Genomic DNA, 26,098 nt, shown 5'->3' with positions numbered 1-26,098 from the left:
CTAGAAGGACATACAACAGGACCACCTGGCAAGGACTGGTGTGGCACATCACTGAAGAACAAAGTAACCATATGGCATCTAGTGATATCCAATGAATAGATGGATGGATCATTAACAAAGCCCACTGATTTAGAACAAATACTATCAACTCTCATATAGAATACACATAGAAAAGTATACAGAAATTCATTTCTACAAACTACCTACTATAACAAACTATTTCTGTTGTCCTTACAAGTTTGCTAGAGTATGAGTCAACTGTAATTAGTTCTTGGCTTTATAATTTTTTGAAACTCTGCAACCACATCTTAATAACTATAAAATGTACAGTTTTCTTAAAATCATGCTATAGCCAAAATACTTTTATACAATGGAACAAAAATCCATCATATCAATAATATAACTGTCATAATGAAGGTTGACTATGAGATTTTTATATCAAACTGAATCGATATAATTATCACAAATTATTGGTTACAATAATAATGATAATTAAATAAAAAAAGCTTTCTAATTTTCTAAATTGAAAGTTTAAAAAAAATTCATTAATTTGCTTTCTTTTTATATTAACCTTTAAAGATATAGTAACTGGGTAGCCTAATCAGTATTTAAAATAAGAGCCAAGGTTTGTTAATATCCTGGAATGAAATTCCTGTATGATTTGTTAGAACAAAAATTTTATGTGGATGGTACATCAAATATGTACCATCCATATTTTTGAGATTTCTGGATTATCTTTATTACTGAGATTATGATAGATAATCAGAATTTCAATGGACGAATTTGGAGACATTTCATTTACAGACAGAGAGACAGACAGAAAGAGAGATGTCTTGATTTAAATTGTTTCATAAGTACATCTCAGAAACCAATTGTGTTGGTGATCAGATCATCATGTGGTGGAAGGAATCATACAGGATGTGGTTTGGGGGTTAAGATGTTAACCCCCATCTTAACATCTAAAGAAATTTGGGGGTTGTGAAAGAAATTAATTTGTCTTAGAACCCTGCATATATGTGGTCTGTAGTTGTTGTTGTTTAAAACTGGTTTGAACACTGTCTTGTATATTGCTAGTTTAGTGCTTTGGCTAATTTCCTCGTATTACATATAAATTTATTCAAATGGCTCTTGTTGTATATTCTCATATTTAACTTGCCATCTTCATTAAAAACTGTGCTTAAATAGCTAAATGTGTTACTGTTCTGTAGGTTCTCCATTGAGAATGCGGCATAGTTTTGTATATTCCTGCCGATTTCCATAGCTTAGGTCTTTTTAATGCTGATTTTCATACCAAATTTGTTACAACTCCTGGAGACTTGCACTGGATTTGTTTACGAATACAATGTCATCTGAATACAGCAAACAGCTAAGTTTGATATCTCGGATCCTGATATTTAATGCCACTTTCTTTCATAATATCATTCATACAGATGATGATGAATAAGAGTGGAGATAGTGTGCATCTTTATCTTATACTTGATTTTACATCGACCTCCCTGTACTTCCTTCAATTCCAACTGCTGATTTACAACTTAAATATAAACTATGCATTGCTCTGCATAACATTCAATTTACCATATATAACTGTAACATTTTGAAAAACTTTTCTCTCGCACCTGCCATATGTTTTATCACGTTTTTTCCAGATCTACAAAACTTGTGTACAGATCTTTGTTATATTCCAGAAAATTTCTATTAACTATCTGTTGTAAAGTGAAAAATCTAATCCTGACAACCCGTATTTGACCTGGGCTCAGCTTATTATTCTACAAGTTTGTCTTCTATAATTTTTCTTAGACTCTTCTCAAATATACTTACATAAAACTTACCTGGAACACAGAAGAAAAATTCTCTGTAATTCTCACATTTAATTTTATTTCCCTTTTTATATATGGATACTATGAAAGCTCAACTATGATCATCAGGAATTCAACCTTCTGACTAGGCCTTTGGAATATGCAGGAGGCACTGTAAAACTTTTATCTCCATATCTGAATATTTATGGTAGAATATCATTCATTCCACTGTTCCCCCCCCCATTTTAAGTTTTGGTAGTTTTTTTCTGCATGAAATATCAGTATACAATCCTGATGCATTTCCTTTAGAATAATTTATACCACTGTTCAATGAAATAATTATTCCAGATATCTAGAATATCTTTTATCTTCAACCTTCATGTCAATTTCATCATTTCTGATTCCTTTTATAGTACTCTTTCTCTAATCCTAATCTTCTAACAGGTTCTTGTAACCTAGGAACTCCTGATATGCTTTCTTCTTTTTCATATCTAATTATTTAACAGGCAGTCTTGCGTTCACCATAGAGTTCTGATTTTTTGCAGAAGGCATGTGGCAAACAACTTTACCACATGCCTTCCTCACTGAATCAAACAACGCTGGCTTCATAATTTTACCAAAATGAATATTTTCTGCAGAGTTTGCCACTGAGACTCCAAGACTTGTTTTTAAACTCTCATTATTTCTTGAATAATATTTAATCCAAGTGAAATCATCAAATTAAATATTGAAACTGCATAATTTTGTATTTTGACAAAAAGTGATGTATTTGATGCTGCTATCTTTTAGAATTTTTTTTTTTTTTTCAGATTTTTCCAGGCATGGCATCCTATTAATTATGGTGGCCATTTTTATTTGGACAATCAACAGAATTTTAGAGGGTTTAAAATTAATAAAGGTAATAAAGGTCTATTAATAAAATTAAGACCAATAAGCATCTCAGGCAGAGTGATAAAAGTAATGGAAAAATTGGTCAAAAAAAAAAGAGAATTCAAGAATGAATTTATAAAAATATGATACTGTATGAGGGGCAACATGGCTTTGTGAAGAGTCGGCCATGACTTAGTAATTTACTAATTTCTACTTTTTATACTAATTCTACTTTTTATAATAGAGTAACAGCTGAGTTGAATAAAGGAAATGGCCAAACAATGATTCTGCTAGATTTTGCAAAAGCATCTGACAGGATAACACATGAAACTCTGTTAAATTAAAACAAATGGGAATGGATATGAGACTAGTTATGTAGACAACTGGATTTTGAAGGACCAGAATCAAAGCAAAAAACAAGTGATTAGTGGCATGCCACAAGGTTCAGTGCTAGGACCACTACTGTTTAATGTACATAAATGATATAGGAAATAACTGAAAGGAAATATTCAATTGTTTGCTGATGATGTGAAAATAGTTAGAGTTAATAGTTAATCAAGGCATTGCAAGAAGATTTAAATGAGTTGTCAGTATGGGCAAAAGATAATGGGTGTCAGTTCAATGTGGAGAAATGTAAAGTTACACGTGGTATAAACAGATTACCAGCTGTGTAATGGTTAGCTGGAATTATACTCCAGAAAATTGATGAAGCTAGAGATTTAGGGGTGGTGGTAGAGAGAGAGAGTTAAAGTTTAGAGGATATATATTACTAAGGTTGTTAAAGTAACTCATAAAATTACTTGACTATTGAAGAATGCACTAACAAGTGGAAGTTAAGGCCTTATAAAGTGGAAGTTATTATTCCACTTTATAAGGCCTTGATATGTCCACATCTGGATTACTGTAGTAAGGTCTGGCCTCCTGGGTTTCTTCGAGATGAGGAAGTGATGGAGAAGATTCAGAGGCAAGTGACCAAGATGGTGAGTGGTCTATGGAATGTTCCATATGAGGATAGATTGAAGGTTTGTGGATTGCAGAAGTTAGTTAATAGGAGAAAAAGAGAGGATATGATAGAACATTTAAGTTACTTAAAGAGTTTTATATGATTTATGCATGAAAAATGTTTCAGGTTTATTGGGATCATCCCGATAACTTGCCAGCACTGAAACACAGCATGTGTGCAACATCAGTCCCAACCAGCTGCGTTCTGCTGTTGGAAACACTGCAAAAAATGCAATTTGTGACATAACAGGAAGGGCAGCTCATTGAACAGTACACACTGTGAATGCATAATGGAAGTGAATAAAAATGTGTTATTTATGCTTGTGTTGCTTTTCTCCTTACAGATCCAAAAAAATTATTACATCTACATTCAGTGCCCCAGCAGCGAATTTTGGAACTGCTTTTTTTTCTCAGATATCACTTCCACATGATGCACAATGTGTATTTCTATAAAGTTTTGCAGCATTTGGATTACTCGGTGGTACTCCACAAGGTCTTAAACATAGATACTTGATCAGAGAGAGAGAGAGAGAGAGAGAGAGAGAGAGAGAGAGAGAGAGAGAGTGTGTGTGTGCAGTTTTATATATAGTGGAATATGTATTTCCCAAATCACCTTCATTGAAGCTTTCCTTCTGTAAAAAATTTTTAGTCAAATCATTTTGTAAGTACTGGATACCAGTAGCATCCCTGACTGCCCTGCCTCCCTTTGCATCATTGACAAACAATCGTACGTCTACTGTTAAATGCTTTCTAATGTCATTAATGTATAGACTGAACAATGGCCCAAGGACTGAACCTGAGGTACACCACTGGTCACCTTAAATCTGGCAGGTTCATACCCACCATATACCACTTTTTGATATATGTCTATCAACCATCCACTGATCCAAGTTGTGAGTTTATATCCCAATCCCATATTGTCTAGTTTATTCAGCCTTTCATGTCATATCCTATTAAATGCCTTAGCAAAATCCAATGTTATCATAGTGTATCCATTTCCTTTATCCAACTCAGCTATAACATAAAATATGAGCAAATTGCTAAAATATGACTTTCCTTTGGTTAATTCATGCTGCTACTTGCAGAGTATAGGTTGTTTGTCTACCCATTTCTGTATGCGAATTCTTACCAACTTCTCTAAAATCTTCACTACCACACCAAAGATACTGATAGTTCGGTAGTTAGACACATCAGTTTTTGTATCACCCTGGTACAATGGAACTATCATACATTTCTTCTATTCCTGCTCTATCATTCCTGAGCTGACACCCAAGTTATACAAACATGTAAAAAGGCCTAGGTAATTTGGTTGAATATTCCTTTAGCAAAACGCTGACATCCATCTGTTCCTATTGATGATTCTTATCCAGGTTATGAAATAGCTCTTGAACCTCATTTTCATGCACCTCTAACTCTTCATCCAATGTAACGCTATGCACCATATTACATACCCCTAGTTAATATATCTTAGCAAAATGAGCACTCATTAATTGAACAATCTCATTAACTTCTAACACTACAGTACCTGCATTCAATAAAGTTATTCTTCCACATTTGTTCTTTCTTTTGCTTGCAGCATAACGATAAAATTCTTTTGGATTGCCTTTAGCTTGCATAGCCAATTTCTTTTCATACTTCAATTTAGCTTTCTGCACAATAGTCGCTACTTTTCTTGCCTGAGCTTTACATATTTCATAACTACTCTCACTCTTATTCTCATTATATTCTTTTCACATCATCTTCTTGTGGATCTCTTGCTTAATAAGGTTGCACATTCATTTCACTCCCAACCTGTTTATTCTTCAAACACTAGGGTTACATCATCATCAAATTCCTGACATGCTCAAGGGGTGTACAGCATATGATAGTATTACATGAAAAACGTACATCATTACTAACTTCCTATCTACAATTTTGATAGATAGATAGATATCTTCTAAGGCACTTTTCACTGTATCAGTTCCTCTGAGTCTTTTTCCTGCCAACCTGGCAGAAAACATTTGTTTTGCTAATCTTTCCTCTCCCATTCTGTTTAAGTGATCATCCCATCTGAGATTAGCACTGTTAACACATTCCTAGATGCTAGCAATGTTAATTTCTTTCCTTTCCTCACACACAGCTTATCATAGTGTGCCTTAAATACATTCTCTGCACTCATGTGTTGTCAGGGAATGCATTCCAATCATTCCCCACTCTCCATGCAAAAACACCTGCTTCTCACCTTACTCAGACTATCCTTACACAGCTTCCAAATATGACCTCTTGTTCTCTTCCCATCTCCCACCATCCTATGACAAACCACTTCAACATTAATTTGATAAAAACTTTTTACCAACTTATATATCTCCATCATACTGCTCTCCCCCCTCTCTGCTAGATTCTGCAAATTGCATTTTCTCAACCAGAGATGATTGACTAAGATGGTTTCTAGTCTCAACATTCCAGAGACTAGAAACCATCTTAGTCAATCATCTCTGGATCCTTTCCAATATCTGTTCATTCTTTTGAAAAATGCACTGTAGTAATCAAGACCTTACACAATGGAACCCTAATCTCCTTACTTCTACAAGATAGTGTTTTCGCATCATCACTAGAATGTTATCTTATATGCTTCTAGCCAAATAAAAAAACATTTAATTACCGCATTATAAGGCAATAATCTTTGAACATGCATAATTAGAAAACATTATATAAATAATTTTTCTTACCTGTAATAAAAGAAGTGGAAGACAATAAATAAGTTGTTGCATACTGCTTGAAGCTATCATTTCAAGAAGACCATGTTGTGGTAAAATCTTCTGAAGTGTTACTGTAGCAAAATACCGATCAAGTGGAGAAGTTTTTTCATTCAATATCATAACCAATAAAGAGCTTGTTAGTGCATCAGTATCTGTAATTCTAAAATCAATTACATATGAATAATGAAGATGAGCATATGTAAGCAATTCAAAATTATTAAGAATAAAGTGTTAATAAAAAATTTTAATTACCATTTGAATTTCCAAAATTTAAACTCATTTAATCTCTTCTAATATGACCTTATTTTTAATTGAGGTAAAAAAAAAAAAGAAAGCGATTCTGTACTGTAAATTTCTGAGAAACCATAACTGTAACTAATTATTAGGCTTTATATCTTAATATAGTTTGACAACATATAGACAAATTCCTTTAGTTAATAATTATTAAGAATATATTTTAAAAAATTAATAGTTAATAATTATTAAGAATATATTTTAAAAAATAAATTAAAAAACTGGCCAGTTTTTTTATTTATTTTATGTTAATTTAATTCAAATTAGTTTTTCTCTAAAAATTGACACTAAGTGGAAATAATTTCAATCTTACAAAATCAAATCATTTTGATATAAACATGTTAAAAATTATTATACGATAAAAGCATATATATCAATAATTACACTAGCCAAATACCACATTACCTGGCCATGCATTTTCCAATTCATACTACTAATCAGTTATATCAATGTAAGAAGTGACTCTTTAGGAAAACAATTTACAGACATCCATTTATTAAATTTTTATTCTGGTTACTTATTTGTATGTACCAACTGTGAAGTTCTGATTACATCTAATATGTGTAATTAATTGTTTCTAGTCTTTTGTTGTGTATAATGTTTTGATAGTACCCCTGATGATGTAAGTCTAATGACTTATGAAACTTGTAAGGTTATAACTGTTTATAACAATTTTTTTTTTATTAAACTCATTATTTACCTTAAATGCGGTCTCAATACCAGAAGCTTCCCACAGAGCTGTTAAGCCATGGAAATTATGTTTTCATCAAAAATACATAAATTTTAAACACAGATATCAGAAGCACTCTGTAATATATGTATAAAGAAATCTGTACAATATCTCAATAGAAGACAGCATGTGGTTACTTAGCATATTTTGTGTATCCACCTTGTTTCTCGATGCATTTTGCTAATGTCAAGCCCAAATGAAAAAAGCATTTTGAAAATATGCATGATTGTGACTTTTCGACAAAACCTTTTTTTTTAAATTTCTCACTACAGTTATATCAATGTAAGAAGTGACTTTAGGAAACCAAATAAACAGAATTCATTTTTTTTTTAATGTTAATCCCATCCACAGCAGGTTGTAACCTATTATATATTAGCATCATGGGTGCATAATTTACAGACGTCCATGCCTGCAGTAAGATTTTGAACTCTTGGTTAATTGAAACACCATCCACTCAGCCAAGTGACCAACAATTTTTAGCTGTCTGAATTCAATGCTGAAAGTGGCATGCCATCCAACCAAACAAGAAATCACATGGACAGTGGGAGAGCAGACTTCAGGATTTTGATAAAATTTTGTCAAAACCTTGAAAAAATTCAGGGTTTTGTCAAAGCCTCATAATACTTATCCTTGTTGACAGTCTCACCCAGATTTTAAAAAAAATCTGTTAAAATAATTCCTTTGTGCTGGGTAACAAAATAATGGTCACAGTTACAAAATAATAGTTTTGTAACCTAACTTAGAAAAGCTTGGTGTTTTTAGGAGATATTTATTTATTAATATCACAAAAGATGTTGCAAAAACCTTCAGTACATATTAACACTCTGGTGGGTTACAAGTTGGTAAGAAAGAAGGTCTTATTTACTTAAAGGAACTTACATTTTAAAATAAGTTCACTCTGTCTACAACAGAAATGGTTTTTCATTTTGATTGAAAAATCTACGACGATGACTTTCGTTCAATGTTGCTATGGTTGCAATCAATGCTCCTATACTTTCTTCCATTTCTAAATGGCTCCCATCCTCTGTTCTGGTTCTTTCTTCCTGAAATGGATAGTCAGTTGGTAACTTGGTTAGAGGGATGGTTGCCTGGTAGTAAGATCCAGAGAGTTGTGTATGGGATGCAGTGTCCTGAAAAAGGAAGGTAACAAGTGGGATATCATGGGGTTGTGTTTTGGGACCACTGTTGCTTAATTTATATATCAATGATATAGTTCAGCGTGTGAGAGGAAATATTCAGTTGTTTGCCTGATCATGCTAAATTAAGAAGAAAAAATATCAGGAGGTTCTGACATGATGTCATTGCATGAGGATTTGCATTCTTCAACCCAAAACACCAAAGTTGGTGTTTTGGGTTGAAGAATGGAGATATCACTTCAATGATGCTGAATAAAAAGTTATACACTTTGGCCAAAGAAAATAGAATGAAGTTTATCATACTAGAGGAACTTTGTTTTTTTGGTGGATAGGGAACTCATGTTCAGCCCTTGAAATGGAAAAGTTGTACAAGTTACCCCAAAAATTACTGATATAATGTGAAGAAACCTGACAAATATGAATAAAGAGGTGATAAGGCACTAATCAAGACTCACTAGAGTTCTGCGCATTGATCTGGTCCACCTGGCTATTAATGACAAGGAAATGTTGGGGGGGGGGGAGAAAGAGCATGCACACATAGGTAAATAACTAAGACTCTTTCTGGAATGTCGAGTATGAGAACAGATTAAGGAAATGTGGTCTGCAAGGCTTGGTATAATGGAGGAGGAAAGTGATATGACTGTGATATAACTAGTGAGAGGAGCTGATCAGATAGATATGGGAGAATTATCGCATGTAATGGATGATGGGATGAGGGGCCATCCCAGAAAACTGTACAAAGGTCATGTGATGTGATGGAGATATTTTGCATGGCGGGTGATGATTGAGTGGAATGCATTACCAGAGTGGTTAGTGAGTGCCTCAACAATAATTATGGTCTGTGAGTGTTTAAACTCCCATGATGAGTCTTCAGACTATGGTGGCATGGAAACAGGGCTGGATTTAGACTTGCTGAGGCCATTAGCTATAGAAAACCCGAAGGTCCCCTACTGTTTTAAATTACATCAGCTGATCTAAAATTTAAAATATATACACCTTTTTAATATATGAAAATATACTGTCTTTTAATTTTTATTAAAAAAAAATAATAAAGTATGTATTTATTTTCTAAATAATGATTTTAAAAATTAATTAAAAATTATTTAGGTATTAAAGATAAAATTTTAATGAGTATGTTTTTGAGAGGGGAAAAAAACTTCTTTTGTTATATTTTATATATTTAAAATTCTGTAGCTTTTTTAGCTTATACATAAATCCAGCACTGCATGAAAATAACACAAAAATGGTGGGAAATGGACAGCAGTTAAACAAGTAGTAATGTTTATATGGAAAGCAAAGAAATGCCCAAATAAATGAAGAAATTATATCAATACCATACTTGATTATCACAGAATACTTTTATGTTCCCAAACTTCTTCGTGAAAAGCACCTTAACCTTATTATTATTCGTTCACTTCATTCACTATTATTCATTACATTTCAAAAGATAGCTATGTGATATTTATAATGATTAAGCATTTTGGTCTCCTCCATCTCCCTGCTGGATAAGGGACTGGATGCTTCAATCCCAATATGCCATCATTAATTGTTTGCATACTTGGGATTAGGAGTTAAAATAACCAAGTTTATAAAATTACTTGGTTATCCTAATATACAATATCCCCAAGTTAAAAAATTTATTACATATATGTATATATATATGCCGGCCTAGTTGGCCGAGTGGTTAGTGTATTGGCTCTCCAGCCAAGAGGTTTGAATCCCAAGTAGGCATGGATGTTTGTGACACTCTCCCAATATGAACTGGGAGTAGTAGAAAATATCCAACTCCTCAATCCTCACCTCACTCCACACAAGTCGTTTCTGTGGTAATAGATCCTTCTATCCATGTATGAGATTTAATGTTGACACACTGAATAAGTTTAAAAAACAGCGTTATGAACTTTGTGTGATAGCATGTACTTCCTATGATCAGTCTTTTGCCTCCCTGGAGGCCTGGGGTTAATATTAATAGTAATAACAAAATAATGATAATAATAATAAATAAAATAATCTTTGGGTTTCTGAGAACCATTCCAGGACCCATCAGCCATGCAGTTTTGGAGGATCCCTATCAGATTAATGATGATGTAATCAAATAACCTATTTGTTTATTTAAACTATGTAAACAAATAGATCTGTACAAAAAAGAAAGAAAAATGCACTTCGTGTTTGCAATTACTTGTTTGTTCAATAAAGCAGCATTTTATTCACTTTGACACAGAAAGGGAGGAGGAAAATCAATATGTCCCCAAACACTGCTCAAAAGAAAACAGTATAAAACAATACCTTCTAAAATACAATAATAGAATTAAAAAAAAATTACTCTTCAGCTTTCATGCGACTTAATGCTGCATGCAGTTTCCGTAAATATTCTCGAGTTATCTGTTTAGGAATAGCTTCTACTATCCTATTAAAAATTGTTTCATTTTCAGTGAGTGTAGAGGACGACATGTTTAAATGAACATAACAAATAAACTCTGCCTCATATAATAAACCAGATAAATTTAATATCCGGTATTTTTGCAACAACCATTATGTTCAGGTATTTTGAGTTATTTTAATATCACTCTCCTGAAGATTGGTACGCCTAGTACGCTCACTCAGTTTAAGCATTCAGCAAAAATCAGCGTGTCTTAAGCGTTTCTCCGAAAGAGGTCGTTAAATTAGTCATTTAGCACAAAAGAAACAAACAAAAAAAAAACAACACTTACTGACACGTTCATTGAAAACAAAGTAAAGACGGTTGGAACTGAAAACGTAATCAAACTGCCCTGGAATTAATTACTTCTATTTTTAAAATCCTTCTTCCTCCAAGTTTACCTTCCTATTCCTGATAAACGAAGTACATGATATTACATTTAATGAATCCAAGAATAAAAGAAAAGACTCTGAAAGGTTTCATTTGTAATGAGAATTAGTTAAAGAAATAATAATAATAATAATATCCGTTAAATTGTAGAGCCAAGTAGTAAAACAATTACTGTCCTTGAAACTTTAAAATTAAAAATGACCAAAGCTTATTAGAATACAAGTTGTATTTCGAAAGAACCTTTGGGATTCTTTCGTTTGCTCCCTTTATTATTTATTATTATTACTCTATTCTGTAGCTCAGTGGATGTGGCATTTGCACACCACCGCACGAAGGAAGACTTGGTTTCGAGTCTAGTCGGCGACTAAAAGAAAATTTTTTAGCCTTTTTTCGACCGGTTCCCGAGTTTGTCGATCTCTGGCACGGGCAAGCAGGTTTTTCCCTCCCGGAAACTCGGGTTTTTCGTCCTGTAAACTCAAGAAAATCGACCGTAGAACCCACTTATTTCAGACATTAAATATATTGTATTAATGTTAGGGACCACGAGATGGCGGCACATTTGAGCCGTCTCTCTTCACTGCGTACCGCTTAATTAGTGATAGCCTTGGGCCATCTGTCTCTGATTGGGTACCAATGGAGATTGAACTGCCCACTCAGTCTCCAAAAGTTAGATAGGGCTAAATGGCCTCGCCTACTCCCGTATACGGGAATAAAAAGGCGTTAGCTGATTTTTTTTTTTTTTTACTCTATTCACATAATTGATACACAGTGAAAACAAGACATCATTCAAACAACAATTTGACTGGTGATACAGAGCAATTCAGATTCTGCCCAAAAAGCTAAGAATAGTCTGCCAGGTAGCCAAGTAATGCCATTTTAGTAGATCATATGTGGTCACTTTTTGAAATCAGCTAACGCCTTTTATTATCGTATAGGGAGTAGGCGAGGTAGTTTTAGCCCTAACTTTTGGAGGCTGAGTGGACAGTTCAACTTACACTGGTACCCAATCAGAGATAGCTGGCCCAAGGCTATCACTAATTAAGCGGCACGCAGTGAAGAGAGACGGCTCAACAAGTATCGTCATCTCGTGATCGCTAACCCTAACACTCGTATTTAATGTCTGAAATAATGTAGATTCTACGGTCGATTTTCTTGAGTTTATGTAAAAAAACCCGGCTGCCCATGTCAGAGATCGACTAACTTAGGAACCGGTCGACAAAACGCTAATTTTGTCGACCGTTAGAAATAAGTTAGAAAAATTTCCTCTTATCGCAGACTAGATTCGAAACAAACCTTCGTACATGTGGTCAAGCGCTGTGGTGTGCAAAATGCCACATCCTCTGAACTACACAGGCTCTTCCTATGTGGTCACTTTTTTAAATCAGCTAACGCCTTTTATTCAGGTATAGGGAGTAGGCAAGGTCTGGTGACTTCGTTGATGTTTAATTCTCGGAAATAGTTGGATAACTTTTTCGAAATTGCACTAAGTGCACCGATAACTATTCGGATGCTTTGGTGTGTTTAAACCGCAGCGGGCCTACTTCGACTGCCAGATTTCAATATTTAGTCACTTTTTTCCAGTTCTTTGTTGTTAATCTTGTTATCACTGGGTACAGTGATGTCAATAATCCAAACCTGTCGATGTTCACTGTCTATAGTGTTCAAAATGCCGATCGGTTTGTATTCTAAAGTCCCAGAGAATTTTTTCTGTTTCGTTTTCCAATACTGTCTATACTTTATGCTGCCACCAGTTATCAGAAATAGGAAAGGCACATTTTTTTTGCATACATACCAATGAATTATTTTGGCCACTTGAGTTTGAGCTATTTCTGCAGGCACTCATTAGATGGTCTACAGTCTCAATTTTTTTTTATGAAATAATCTGCTGTGATTACTAACGTTCAAAATGTTTGTTTTGATTGCATTGGCTTGCAATTCCCGTTCTTCAGCGGCTGAATAAATCCTTCTGTTTCTTTCTTAACATATCCATATTGTAACCATTGCCAAAATCTCGAAGAAATTGGCCGTGAAAGGGTTTATTTTTCTAGCACATAAATCGGTTATTTTGCTGTTCCTTTTTGTAATCGGATTTGTTTGCTTGTAGAATGCCTTCTTGTGAAATAAACTGAAGCATTTGCTCAGTGTTATTATCAATGTAATTTTTTAAACTACATTCCTCTTCATCCACAGTCACTTGCAGTAGACACCGTCCACCTATGTTTCATGGTAAGTACAGCCATTCAACATCACTTCGTGGATGTATTGCATGATGCATAGTCACTAATTTTGAACGGAAACTGTGTGAACTGTGTATCGAATCACTGGTAAAGACTAACAGTTCATTGTTTTAATTGCATTAATCCATTAAGTTTTGTTTTCAGAATATTTCTACTTTTTTGGTGCATTCTGCTGCTGCTTGTTGTTTACCTTTCGAGTGGAGAATATCACTGTCTTCTAATATTCCTAGGTATTTAATGTGTTCATTAGCTGTACCTGCTTTTATACATTTCTCTTGATCAAATTAGAATTGCTGGCTTTATTAATTTTTCATCATTTAATGGATAAAATTCCATATTAATCCAAACCAAGTTCCACTTTGATATCCTGACTGAAAATACGAACTGTGTTCAGTAAAGAGTCTATTTACCGTGCCGATTTTTCATATAACTTCAATTCGTCCATGTATAGTAGATGGGAAATTTTAATTTACTATTTAGGAATTTCATATCGAAATTTTGTTTTCTTCAAACTCATAGACAAAGGTATCAAAGAAATGTTGAAGAGTATTGGTGCCAAGAAATCACTTTGGAAAATTCCATTTATTGCTGATATCCAAATCTTAGGATACAGGAGTGTTGGAGGGAATTGAATGCTTTTTTATAGGCCATCAATGCCATGTTCATATTAGCTTTTCGTCTTTTTGAATTTCTGAGGATCATTTTATCTATAGGTCTGGTCTTTTGTTCCTCCAGACTTTTGAAATCCCTTTTTGTTTAATCGGATAAATCTGGTTATCTGATAAGTAGTGGTGTAACTCAGTGGAGATGCCATTTGCCTTTCACGGTGTTAAATCGCCCTAGGATAGCGCCTCGTAAGTTCGATTCTATCCGCCAACTAGAGGAACTTTTACAAAGCCATCGATCGATCTCTGGCACGGGAAAGTGGGTTTTTTCTCCCGAAAACTCGGATTTTTCGTCCCGTACACTTTTGTGTACAGGACGAAAAATCGACCGTAGAACCCACACTATTTTCAACGGCAAACATAATGTTAGGATTAGGGACCATGATATACAGCACTTGTCAGTTGCCTCTCTTCACCAGACGCCATATTAGTGATAGTCTTGGGCCAGCTATCTCTGATTGGCTATCCGTGGAAATTGAACTTCCCCCTCAGTCTCCATAAGTTAGATATGGCTAAAACGGCCTCGCCTACTCCCTATACGGGAATAAAAAGGCGTTAGCTGATTTTTTAGTGGTATATGGAATTGCAGTGAACAGATTAAGCATAGTTGATAGGCATGTTATTATTATTATTATTATGTGACACCTCCAGGGAGTCCAAAGTCTCATCGAGGGAGAGTGTGCCAACAACATCGAACGATTGAACTCCTTCCAACTACTAACCGCGCTAGAACTTGCTTAACTTTTTGATGAGCTATTAGTAGCAGAGGCTCTTCCAATCGACCAACCTTTATTGGAAGATAGTTATTTTGGTCCGCATTTTCTCTTCATTCATGAAGGGAAAAAGGAGCTCAGATATCATCCAGTCTTCCACTGAGCCTGAATGCAACAAATAATTAAACTGTTCTGCCATTCGACCATGTCGACTGTTAGATGCTTTAGCCAAAATCCATGTAGTTTGACCTTGTCAGGTACGCTCCAATTTTTTAATTTTCTAGCTTGTATACTGACCAGTTCTTTAATGATAATGACATTTAGCATTTGTTTTTGTTTCATTGTTTCATTTCTGATTGTATTTCCTTAATCTATGAGGGATCTTTATTATATTCAGTAGGATTATCCCGGATTGACTTCCAAAATTCGAGTGTTCCTTTTTTTTTTCTAGTAAATGATTGTTTGCAATTGTATTTCACTGGAGAAACTGAAAGCAGTTACTTTGGTTCAGTCTAAATTGAATATTTTGTACATATTGGTTTATTCATGTTCATATCTTGTAATTTTCTGTGCCGTCGCAATACTTTGCTTTAGTTCTTCAGTAACTTCAGCAATTATTTTGGTACAGCAATTATATATATTGATGAGCTTGTTTTTGATGTTGTTATTTTTCAGCTGTCATTCTTTTACACTCTTTAAGTATCTCAGATCAGCTTGAAGTTTGTTGACTTTTCGTTCCAACCGTATATTCCATAGTGCAGATTGCTTCACCCCCTGCTTTTGCTCTTGCCGTTTGCAACCAAACTTCATTATGATATAAGCTGTGCTGTATAGGAGCTGATTTGTTTCCTTTACTGTTCGTTGTGGTGGTTTTTGTAACAGAATTTGCGTCTAAGAGTAGTTCTTTAATCTTAGATCTATGTAAGGATTTTAATGTCAGTGGTGCGCCCAGAGCAAGCGGCCCTGTCCCCACAAAGAAAAAGCAGAAATGCTAGAAAATTTTCCAAAAATCTTTTCCTAATAAAATTCATTTTTTTAAATTTATGTTGTGTCATGTCTTATATTTCTATACTACTTATGTATTAGCGATCATTGCAGATGTTCAGTCATAGGTCGTATACAATGCGTAGAGTGTATTCTCAAATCGTCTACTCAACTCTCCCACCCCCGCAAAGATTAAACCCCAAGTGCGCTACTGTTTAATGTTCATAGTCTTATACGGTCATTGATGGAGTCCACATTTTCCAATATTCCCGACTTCATTTTACACTGCTCCTGTCAAAACAGTCTGCGGTATGCCATCAGCTTGATGTTCATTGAGTTGAATTTTGTGGTCGGATATAGCTTCCTCCTGATGATTTGCTGTTACTGGAGCTGTTCGTTTATTATGTAACTCTTGTAGCACAAGTTTAGTAAATATTTTGTTGTAGAGAATGAAATTCCCTTGGTACATAAATCTTTGTTCTGTTATTGCAGATCTGTAAATTTTTGTTTCCAAATTAAATGCATATGCTTTCTAAAACCCCGTTTTTCTGGTATTGATCTGTAAAAACATTTCATAAATTCTCTGTTTTCTTCTAGAGTCCAATTTTTACGTTTGGTTTCTTCCAGTCACTTTTTGGCTTCCTGCCCTCCTTGCCTTCCCAGCAAGGAGGGCTGGGTGCTGTAGCGCACATGTCGCCTGATGCCCAGAATTCCGGACATCTGATGCAGTCCTTGGTGACCTGGGTAGCATGCAAATCCCATCACCACAACAAGGACGTGTTCCCTGTGAGTGTTATTATTATTACATATAGGCCTGTGTAGCTCATTGGAAGTGGCGCTTGCATCTTCTGTGCAAGGCCGTCCAAACGTAGACTTAACTTCATTTCTAGTCGCCAACTGGAGGAACTTCTAAGCCTATCGTGGACCGGTTCCTGAGCTAGTCGATCTTTGGCACTGGCTAGTGGGTTTTTCTGCCGAAAACTCGGGTGTTTTTCCGTAAACTCAAGAAAATCGACCATACAACTCACATATGAAACAGTAACATATCCTATTGGTGTTAGGTACCAAGAGATGGCAGCAGTTGTCTTTTCATCGGTTGTCGATTATTATTGATAGTCATGGGCCAGCCATCTCTGAGTGGCTACCGTTGGAGATTGAACTGTCGGTTCAGTCTCCAAAAGGGAATAAAAGGCATTAACTTATTATTATTATTAAGAGAGACCTCCAGAAAGTCAGGGATGTCTTACGCTAGATCATTGTCTCTCCATGCTATGAAAATTCTCCTCACATTATTATTATTAAGAGAGACCTCCAGAAAGTCAGGGATGTCTTACGCTAGATCATTGTCTCTCCATGCTATGAAAATTCTCCTCACATTATTCCCACAACAATCCTCATAAAACTTGTACATCTCAATCATATTCCCTCCTCCATTCACAAGTCTCTGCAAGTCACACTCCTTCAATCTGTAAGATATGAGGAGATTGAGGGAATGCAGCTTTAATGGCACCAACCGAGAATTAATTAATGAAAAAGACAACTTTCAAACAAAAGCATTTAACCTTTTCTGAATGGAACATTCATAAACTTATCTGCTTTCCAAGTAAGTACCACATGATCAGCCATCAACTGGAGGCAGAATAGTTACGTCATTAACTGAAACCTTCCTCCTCTCTTACACTCTTTGACCACAATGCCTCTGGTAACATGCTGCTTGAGGAAGTTGTCTGGCAACAGCTCAATAAATTCATTTTAATTTTTTCATGCGATTTCACAGCTACCCATTCAATGTTTGGATAATGAAAATCCCCCATTATGATTACTCTTTTCACACCCATCGTAGTTATTTGTTGGTGCATCTCTTCACACTAGCAATCCACCAAGTCTGTAACAACACCTCACTATATATTTAATCTTGTTAAACTCCACCTCACATCAGATGGCTCTAAACATCCTGCCACATAAAAACGGTTACTAGTATTGCAGTCATAGATCTCAACACTAACTGGATTTAAGTCATCTGATATCATTAGCACCACACCCCTTTCCTCTCCTGTCCTTCCTAAAAATACTGTACCCTTTGCACTCAATACCAGTATGCCTACTTCCGATAGCCAAGTCTCACTAATGTTTACACTATGAGGTCCGAATATATTAACCAGATCAACAAATTGTACTTTGTTTCTGTTACTCCTAGTTCGTGTACAGACATGTTACTTTCATGTTTTTTTTTTGTATATTCCAGTGTGTGTGTGTGTGTGTGTGGTTTTTGCATGACACACTGCGACAAATTGGGTTTCTGTTCTTATCTAGTTCCTTATACGTGCAGACTTCTTTACACACGCTGACAGGTCCGAACTGGACAAGCAAGAATCGTTTTCTTCAGAATTATTTTCATAATAATAACAACCATTTCCATCATTAACACAGTTACTTAACATTGTCGCTCTTATACACAGATTCTCACAATCTCTACCATAATAATTCAGTTTCTCTGACTCTGTTAGGTTTCACATCAATTCATAATTTTTCAAGACTCCCGATGCCAAATGGATTCAAGTGTAGGCCGTCACTTTCTTCATTTTTTAGCAACTAGAGGTAATTTCGTGCTCCCATTCATATCTTCAGAAATTTTTTACAAACGCAGTGATTTGTCAGAAGAGGAATTTCTATTGAAAATAACACTGATGATAATTTTGCGATTAGTTCAGATTGTTTAGACAAAATATTTTTCTAATCATCTCCAAAAAATGATGTTACAAAATTGAGTACCTATATGTGGTGATGTCCGCGCGGTTAGCCTAATGGCTTTGCGCTTCGCAACCATATGCCTGGGGAAGGAGTGTCCTAGGTTCGATTGGCATCCACGACGTGAAAAGCTTAAGGATCTTCCTCAGCTATAGCCAAGTTAGCCGGTCTTGGGCGTGGGCAGCAGGGTTTTTTCCGCCAGTGTATCTGGGGTTTTTCATCCCGCAAGCAGGCAAACCGACCCCGTGAACACACAGGTTACAGTCATAAATACTTACGGCAAGGAAGGCAACGGGAAACCACCTTGCTCATAATCATCTCTCCCTAGAATGGTAGCATATAGCTATTCTCCCCGGGCCGCATGGCAGATGGGAACCAGAAGATATGTGGTGAACATGTAACGTTGGAATTTGATTTTCAGATCCATTAATAGTCATAGTATCCATCATGTAAACTTTAAAACAGTCCCGATTAAGTCAGTTTTTGATGCAGAACGTTTGTAAATACAGATATATTCACAAACATTTGTTATTACGTAAGAGTAATGAGAATATAATACTGTAAAAATAAAGTAAAAAACAAATAAGCAAACAATAATCACTTTCAAATATTTAATATTTAATATCTGGCATTACCTGATATAGCAGGAAAGACATTTACTCTTCATGTGGGATTTTAAACTTCTGAAATAATCAATGATCACTAAAATTAATCAAAAATTATTTATTCTGATGGCAAATAACTTTCACTATAGATGTCATGATATTCTTTCGCTGTTCTATTTACTCCAGCGCATAGACAGGTAAATTTCGAACACACACTAAATATATTGTGTATTGCATGGGTAGTGTAGGGTTTTATCTTTAATGTATTTTTGTCTTTAAAATTAAAAATCATGGCAAAGCATTTTTATCCCTAATTTGTTTACTTTAAAATAATATTATGCCACTAAACAATCTTGACAGAAAAATAAGATATAGTGTTGATGAATTGAAAAGATATTCGCGAACCAGTGAAGAAAAGCTAGAAATTTGCAGTCTGCCAGGAGAACTTTGGGATTATTATGATACTGAATTTATTAGAGATATAAGATATACGAGTAGTGCATCGGACATATGCCGTTATTTAAGATATTACAATCATATTGATCAACAGTATAAACAGTTTGGAAAGCAGTTTACTTGGGCAGATTATGTCTCACATCTTAATCTGTTTGAATATGATACTGTTTCGAATTATACGACGCCACAATTTATACCATCAAAGAGCAATGCAAGTGAGGGAAAAACATGGAAGAGTTTAGATGACAGTACTGCGAGCACTTCTACAGGAAGTCTCAGTGAAGTGCTTGTGGCAATAAATGAAAATAATAAAAGAAATAAACAAAACTTTCTGATTCGATGTTTGTCAAAGGACATTCCTTTCGTAACTACCCTAGAAAAACTGGATACTTCAGATCCTGATCTAGACCTGACTGAAGTAACTTCGCTGGATACTGTCTCTGAAGAAACGTTCTACAAGTCTTGGGCTACAGCACAAACTACCCAGTATAGCTTCTCTGATGATTCTTTCACCCTAGATTTAAAGGAATTAAATCCATTAACTTCTCCCGAAGTGATGTGCATAGGAGAGGGATTGTTTAGTAACGAATGTACTTCAGAACCCATTAATTGTCCTCACTGCGGATTAGAAATCAAATATGAAGGAAAGAAGCAGCATCTCTCTTCCTCTAGGAAGTTAAAAGATATTATCAAGTCTTTTATTTTCCCATTAAAACGGATTTCCAAGTCAAGAGGTAAAAAGGAGAAAAAAATTCGGCCTAATATATATTTCAAATTAATATAAGGTTAGTGAAAAAGGGGCTGCTGCATATGCTTTCTGTTTACTTCGTATCTTGTGACTATACAAATTAAGCAATAAATAACTGTCAAACAACTTAGTGTTTCTGTAAAATATGAATAAATGTTTGATTAGTAGTACTTCTTAAAAATTATCTGACCTCTATTTTCTCCATAGAAAATAATAAATAATATTCCAGATAGCTGTTAAATTTGGAGTTACTTAAGTGGTTATATATCAACAGTCCTAAACAGGGTTCCACTGTCCATATAAAAAATTTGCTATAGTGCTTTCTTTCCATTATCATTAAGGCAATTTTTGCTATTTCTTGAATACCATTAATCCCAATGCAAGTGATACTTGCATTGGGGTTAATGGTATTCAACAAAACAAATCAGCACAGGTGAGCCAACCTGTGTGTAGAAACAAATTTGGGAAAGTAGTGAAAATTTAAATCAGAATTCTAGTAAATAAGCTTATACGTTGGTTGGACATGCATTTTTAGGAAACAACGTAACCTAAATTATTAATTATAAAAACTTTAATGACCACCTATATATTGGCATTTCCAATATATAGGTGGTAATGTTATATTGCCATCTCCAGGGATCACAAAATGACATGTGCATGCAGGCACTCACGCTAAGCAAATGAGGCTGAAGAAAGGCTACTGAAGTCGGTCCTAAAAGTTCCCCGTTCCCCCTAGCAGGCTAAGTTGGGCTGATGATCTTAGAATGCAATCTTCTCAAATTTGGGGTAGTGTCATGCACCCAAATTTGTTGACATTTGGAAAGTTTTTCAGAGCTGAAGCTGATTCAAGGACTAATCTCTTATGCTTGTACTTGCCGCAGTGTAATAAGTGGCCTTCTTCCAGTGTATCCTGTGATGGGTATCCAATGCATGGTCAGCAAGTCCTCAGTGGCTGTATTGGTGGAACTGGATGTACTTTTTGTGTTTGGATATCCTGATATTGGCTGTCCTGCCTGTTTGCAACTGTAAGGGAACTGCTACTTTCCCTAGACCTACCTGGTATACTTCAGGTAGGTCTAGGAGAAGTGGCTGGACTTTGGTGGAGCAGATGAGAGATGCCAATTTCTTATATGGTTTGTAACTAGTTATGAGGTCATATTTTCTTAAATCATCATAATCATCAGCCATTTTCCATTCACTGCTGGACGAAGCTCTCCATTCATTCCTATCTTGGGCCTTTTTATGCTATTGAGTTCCTGCCATCTCTTTGGTTTTCCTATAGCTCTCTTTCCATCTCTAGGTATCATTTTGATATCAACTTTTGTCCATTTTGGAGTATTACTTCTTCAGTGTGACCTGCCCATTGCCATTTGAACCTTTAATGGCTGTGATCTCTCTCATCCTAGTCTGAACTCTGACCCAAATATTGTACTTTTCATCTACAATGGTAATACTGAGTAATGATCTTTAAAATTTAAATTTATTTAAAATAAAATATAAGAAAAGAACTTCATGGAAATTCTGATATCCTTTTTAATAATCTTTGCTCCCTCCAATTTTGATTTTGTTTACTGGAAAAACTCATTCGATAATGTGGTATGTGTTTCAGAATGACTCCATATGTATTCCTATCTATGAATACATATGGAGTCATTCTTCCTCAAGGCAAGTCATCAAGTATCGAATTAATTACTGCCTAATAGGGGAGTATATTTATTCTTTATACATCTTTATGCAAACATCTAGTGTTAAAGAAAATATGTAGTCATCCTGAAAAATTCTCAGCAACTGCTGAATATTTGGTTTACACAGATGGCCACTATAATAATAACAATGTTCACAATCTTAAGCAAAACTATTCACTGCTCCAAAAATTTACATTTACTGAGTGGCCAGCTTATTAGGTATGCCAATCATCTACAGAATTCATCATTTTGTCAGTCACCATTACATCTATTCCAGGCTATGTGTGTGTACGTGCAATTCAACAACATGATAATGGACAAAACACGACTTAAGTATCTTTAGGAATGGTATGACATTTGCAGCAGATATACCATCACATTGCTGAATTGGTTGACCAATAGTATCTTTACTTTCCAGCCTGCAGGATATAGGTTCATATACCATTGTGGCATGGATATCTGTATATCTTTTGGTAGCAGACCATTTTCATGTCCTGTGTGAGATCACCGTTCTGCTTATGAAACCTGGCTTAAAAGTATCATGCTTGATCTCTAGAGCAGGATTTGTGAATTAACCAAATGCTTAGCCGTGTACTAAGAGTACAAAATGCTAAAGGATTTCAACTTTTCATGGGTGAGATTAACATAAAAAGTATCATTGAAATGTCTCCTGCTAGAGTAGTATTCAAGCACCAGATACAACACGGAGAATGGTTGAACAGAAATGACTTGTGGATATGAAAGAATTCCAGTGTAATAAACTGGTCACAATTGAAAGTGCAAAACTGCAAAGGGACACATCATAATGCATTGCACATTGTTATAGATCGGGCACAGTAGCAGGCAACCTCACCAAGGTCTACTCCACTCACATAAAATCAAGCAGGTATGGACAAATTTGGCACAGGACCACTACCAGCAGATATTTGAGAAATTAAAAAAGTTTGCTTGACCAGTTTAGTGATGTGTGAATGTCACCTATACTTGAATACTGTTGCCGTGATTTATCTATATGGTAGCTGCTTCCAAAAGGATAATGCTCCAAGCAGAAAAAATAGGCATGGATCATTTGTGAATGATATCAGGAGTATGAGAGCTACTTTACCTCCCGACTCTCAACCTCAATTGAGCATCAAGAGGTTGAGAGTCAGGAGGTAAATTGTTCCACCTCATAGATAGGAATACATATTTTATAGATTGTAGTTTGGAAAGAAACAACATTACTTGTCCTCTGGTTAAATTCTAGTCAGCTATTCCAGCTTATCTGTGGGCTTACACAAGGTTGGACAACCTGCATTCACTATTATTGAACATCAATTATACATGGACACTGGCCCACCACCACCATTGGCCTGGAAACGGTCATTATTTCCAGTATCCTACCACACCTTAACTACAACACTCTGCAAATAGTATACAATATTGGCAGTTTCCTGGATACTGCCATCCTTCAACCTTCAACTCTACAATCATGCCTATTTTGAAGACCAGAAGATTATGTCCCTTGCTCATGTCAATCAGCAACTTCAAATGAACAGTATGTACCCTTCTAGATGGCACTCAATATCATACCATAGTGAAAGCCAGCATATACATACTGGAGATGTACCATTCATTTAATGCTAACTATGGAATAATGGAGAGTTGTAATATTTTGACTGAACTGCATATATCAGTAGCATATATGACAGCAGTAACATGAAATATGGATCCTCTCTGATAAAGATAGGAGATGCACAAAATACACCAACATCCAACTTATACCAAAGTACATTCATCTCGACAGACTACATTTTTTTTTTTTTTTTTTTTTAATTATGGTATAAAGTGTTCTAACACGAAGTAAAATTGACCGGTGGGTGGAATTCTGACTTCCACAATCGGTCTTGTAACAGAAATGACAGTTAAACATAGAAAGTTAAATGAAAAATAATTAATTGTTCAGAATATTTCGAATAGATTAAGTAGTAAGTCATGTTCCATACAAGTATTTTTTAAGTTTATTTTATGCAGTAACATGACTTCAGTGTATCAAAATATCCTGAACTTATGAAATAATAATTCTCATGAATAACTGTGAAAGATGGCCCACTTTCCACTCTTACAGAGGATAAAGAATCAGGTTGTACTACAAAAATATAACTGCCATTAAAATTACAAAATGGCAGTGAACTGGTTAAGGAGGATGCATATCTTGATTTTGTAGTTTGGTAAATGCCAATTTTAATGGATTATCTGGTTACTAAATGACAATTACTGATCCATAATGGTATTCATTGTAAATGAAAATATGTTAGACATTTCCATCACTCGCAAGAAAGAGACTTCATGGAGCCTCTCTCTTTCGAGAACTTCTGTATATTCCACCACTATGTATGAGGCCTATTTGAGTACATATTAACTGTATGAGTAAAAATAAAATGTTTTTAAACTGTTTTCCCCTCTAAAAGTATATTTGGTATTTTAAAAGCTAAGTCAATCTGAAATTTAAAATAATGTTACACCGTCTTATTGATGCAACTATGTGCAATACATATATGTATACATATATAATATATTTCAAGTGCAGCATAAAAAACGTTTCGAATGAAATCAAACTGTAAATTAGCCATTTGTTTGCTTGTTATAATGAGTGAGTGAGGTATACAATATCAGTCTCTTGTCATCACCAAAGCTGAAAACTTGCAGCTGCCAACCATCTTCAGCCAGTCCATCATTATGTTGAAATTAAATTAACTTGCTGGTAACCAACAGATTCCTTAACTCATTATTTCTATAATCTGATCAACAGTAAAATATGAAAATCTTTCATATTTTACTGTTGCAGTTATGACTGCTGTGGAACTTGGGGGTTCCATAATAACCATACTAAATACAACCTGTGATCCAAAGGCACTGAGAGTTATGCAATAAAAGGAACAGATGGAAGCTACCTATCCCTTAATATTTACTATGATATCTTTGCAGTAATTCCTCTGGGCATCTATATACTCCAAGTGACCTTTCTGCCTCAAGATTACAGTTATTTAGGATTACTGTTCTGTGAGATGAATTACCTGACTTTTTTGCCTGATTTTCATTTTGATACCCACTGCTGATTCATAACCATATGTTGTATCTCCTACTTTTACCAAGTTTTACTCAAATTTAATTGTCATTTTTCTGGAGTTCACATCTCTTTAACCCACTGTGCTTATGAGCCACATAGCCAAGTAACTTAGTTTCCTATAAACCTATTTTTGATATGATGGTTAATCCTATCTATACAGTCTGCTGTGTTCTGTTCATGTGTGCCCCCCCCCCCTTTTAAGTTTATCTCCATTAATGCTAAAATACAAGAGAAAACCCAAGCAAACAAAGCAATTTTAAATCATAACTAAATCACTGAAAACACAGGGAGGAGCAAATGAGCAGCAATATGAAGATGAACATAAAGCACAATCCTCTCTCAAAACACTTGAATTATGTGACTTTGAAAACTCACATAAGAAGTATCACTTTCATAGCAAAAACAAGACACTTTTTTGTTAAATTAGCACTATCAAATTACTGACACATACTTTCAAGAAATGTACAGGATACTATGGGTAGAGCTAAATGAAAAGATTACATCAGGAATAGGGATTTGCTGAATATTTAATTTTGCTTTGGTAATTGGCCAATTCAGTGTGTTTTGCAAATATAAACATTTAGTATATACATCATAACAAACAACAAATTGGGATAAAACTTCCTCTTATCTTGTTAAACTGAACACCATGGCTTGTTGCATTCAGTATAGCTTCTTTATTTGGTGTTGTCTGTGTTTTTATTTTAGTTTATATTATGTAGTCTTAAAATTTGTTTTAAAATATTGAAAAAGTATAGATTTTCAATAATATT

General features: G+C 34.9%; 1 protein-coding gene across 2 annotated transcripts in view; it reads right to left on the bottom strand.

Annotated features, from left to right (window-relative positions):
* LOC150105134 (AP-5 complex subunit zeta-1-like) overlaps nt 1–11,399 on the bottom strand; it is a 220,029-nt gene extending 208,630 nt beyond the window's left edge. Inside the window, exons 1-2 of one of the 2 annotated variants that reach the window (XM_090396170.1) lie at nt 11,278–11,399; nt 6,377–6,566 (exon numbers count right to left, since the gene is read on the bottom strand). In XM_090396170.1, coding sequence (XP_090252296.1) covers nt 6,377–6,526 — 150 coding nt within the window. In that variant the 5' untranslated portion in view covers nt 6,527–6,566; nt 11,278–11,399. Of the gene's footprint in view, nt 1–6,376; nt 6,567–10,889; nt 11,188–11,277 lie in introns of those variants that run through there. The other variant, XM_090396169.1, reaches the window with a different exon arrangement.
* Between the last annotated feature and the right edge of the window lie 14,699 nt (nt 11,400–26,098).

Source organism: Typopeltis vanoorti, chromosome 7, assembly GCF_054136105.1.
Source record: "Typopeltis vanoorti isolate ZY-2024b chromosome 7, IOZ_Tvanoo_1.0, whole genome shotgun sequence".
NCBI classification, from domain to species: Eukaryota; Metazoa; Arthropoda; class Arachnida; order Uropygi; family Thelyphonidae; genus Typopeltis; species Typopeltis vanoorti.
Note: the sequence above shows the minus strand (reverse complement) of the source record. Positions and strands in the feature narration are given on the sequence as shown.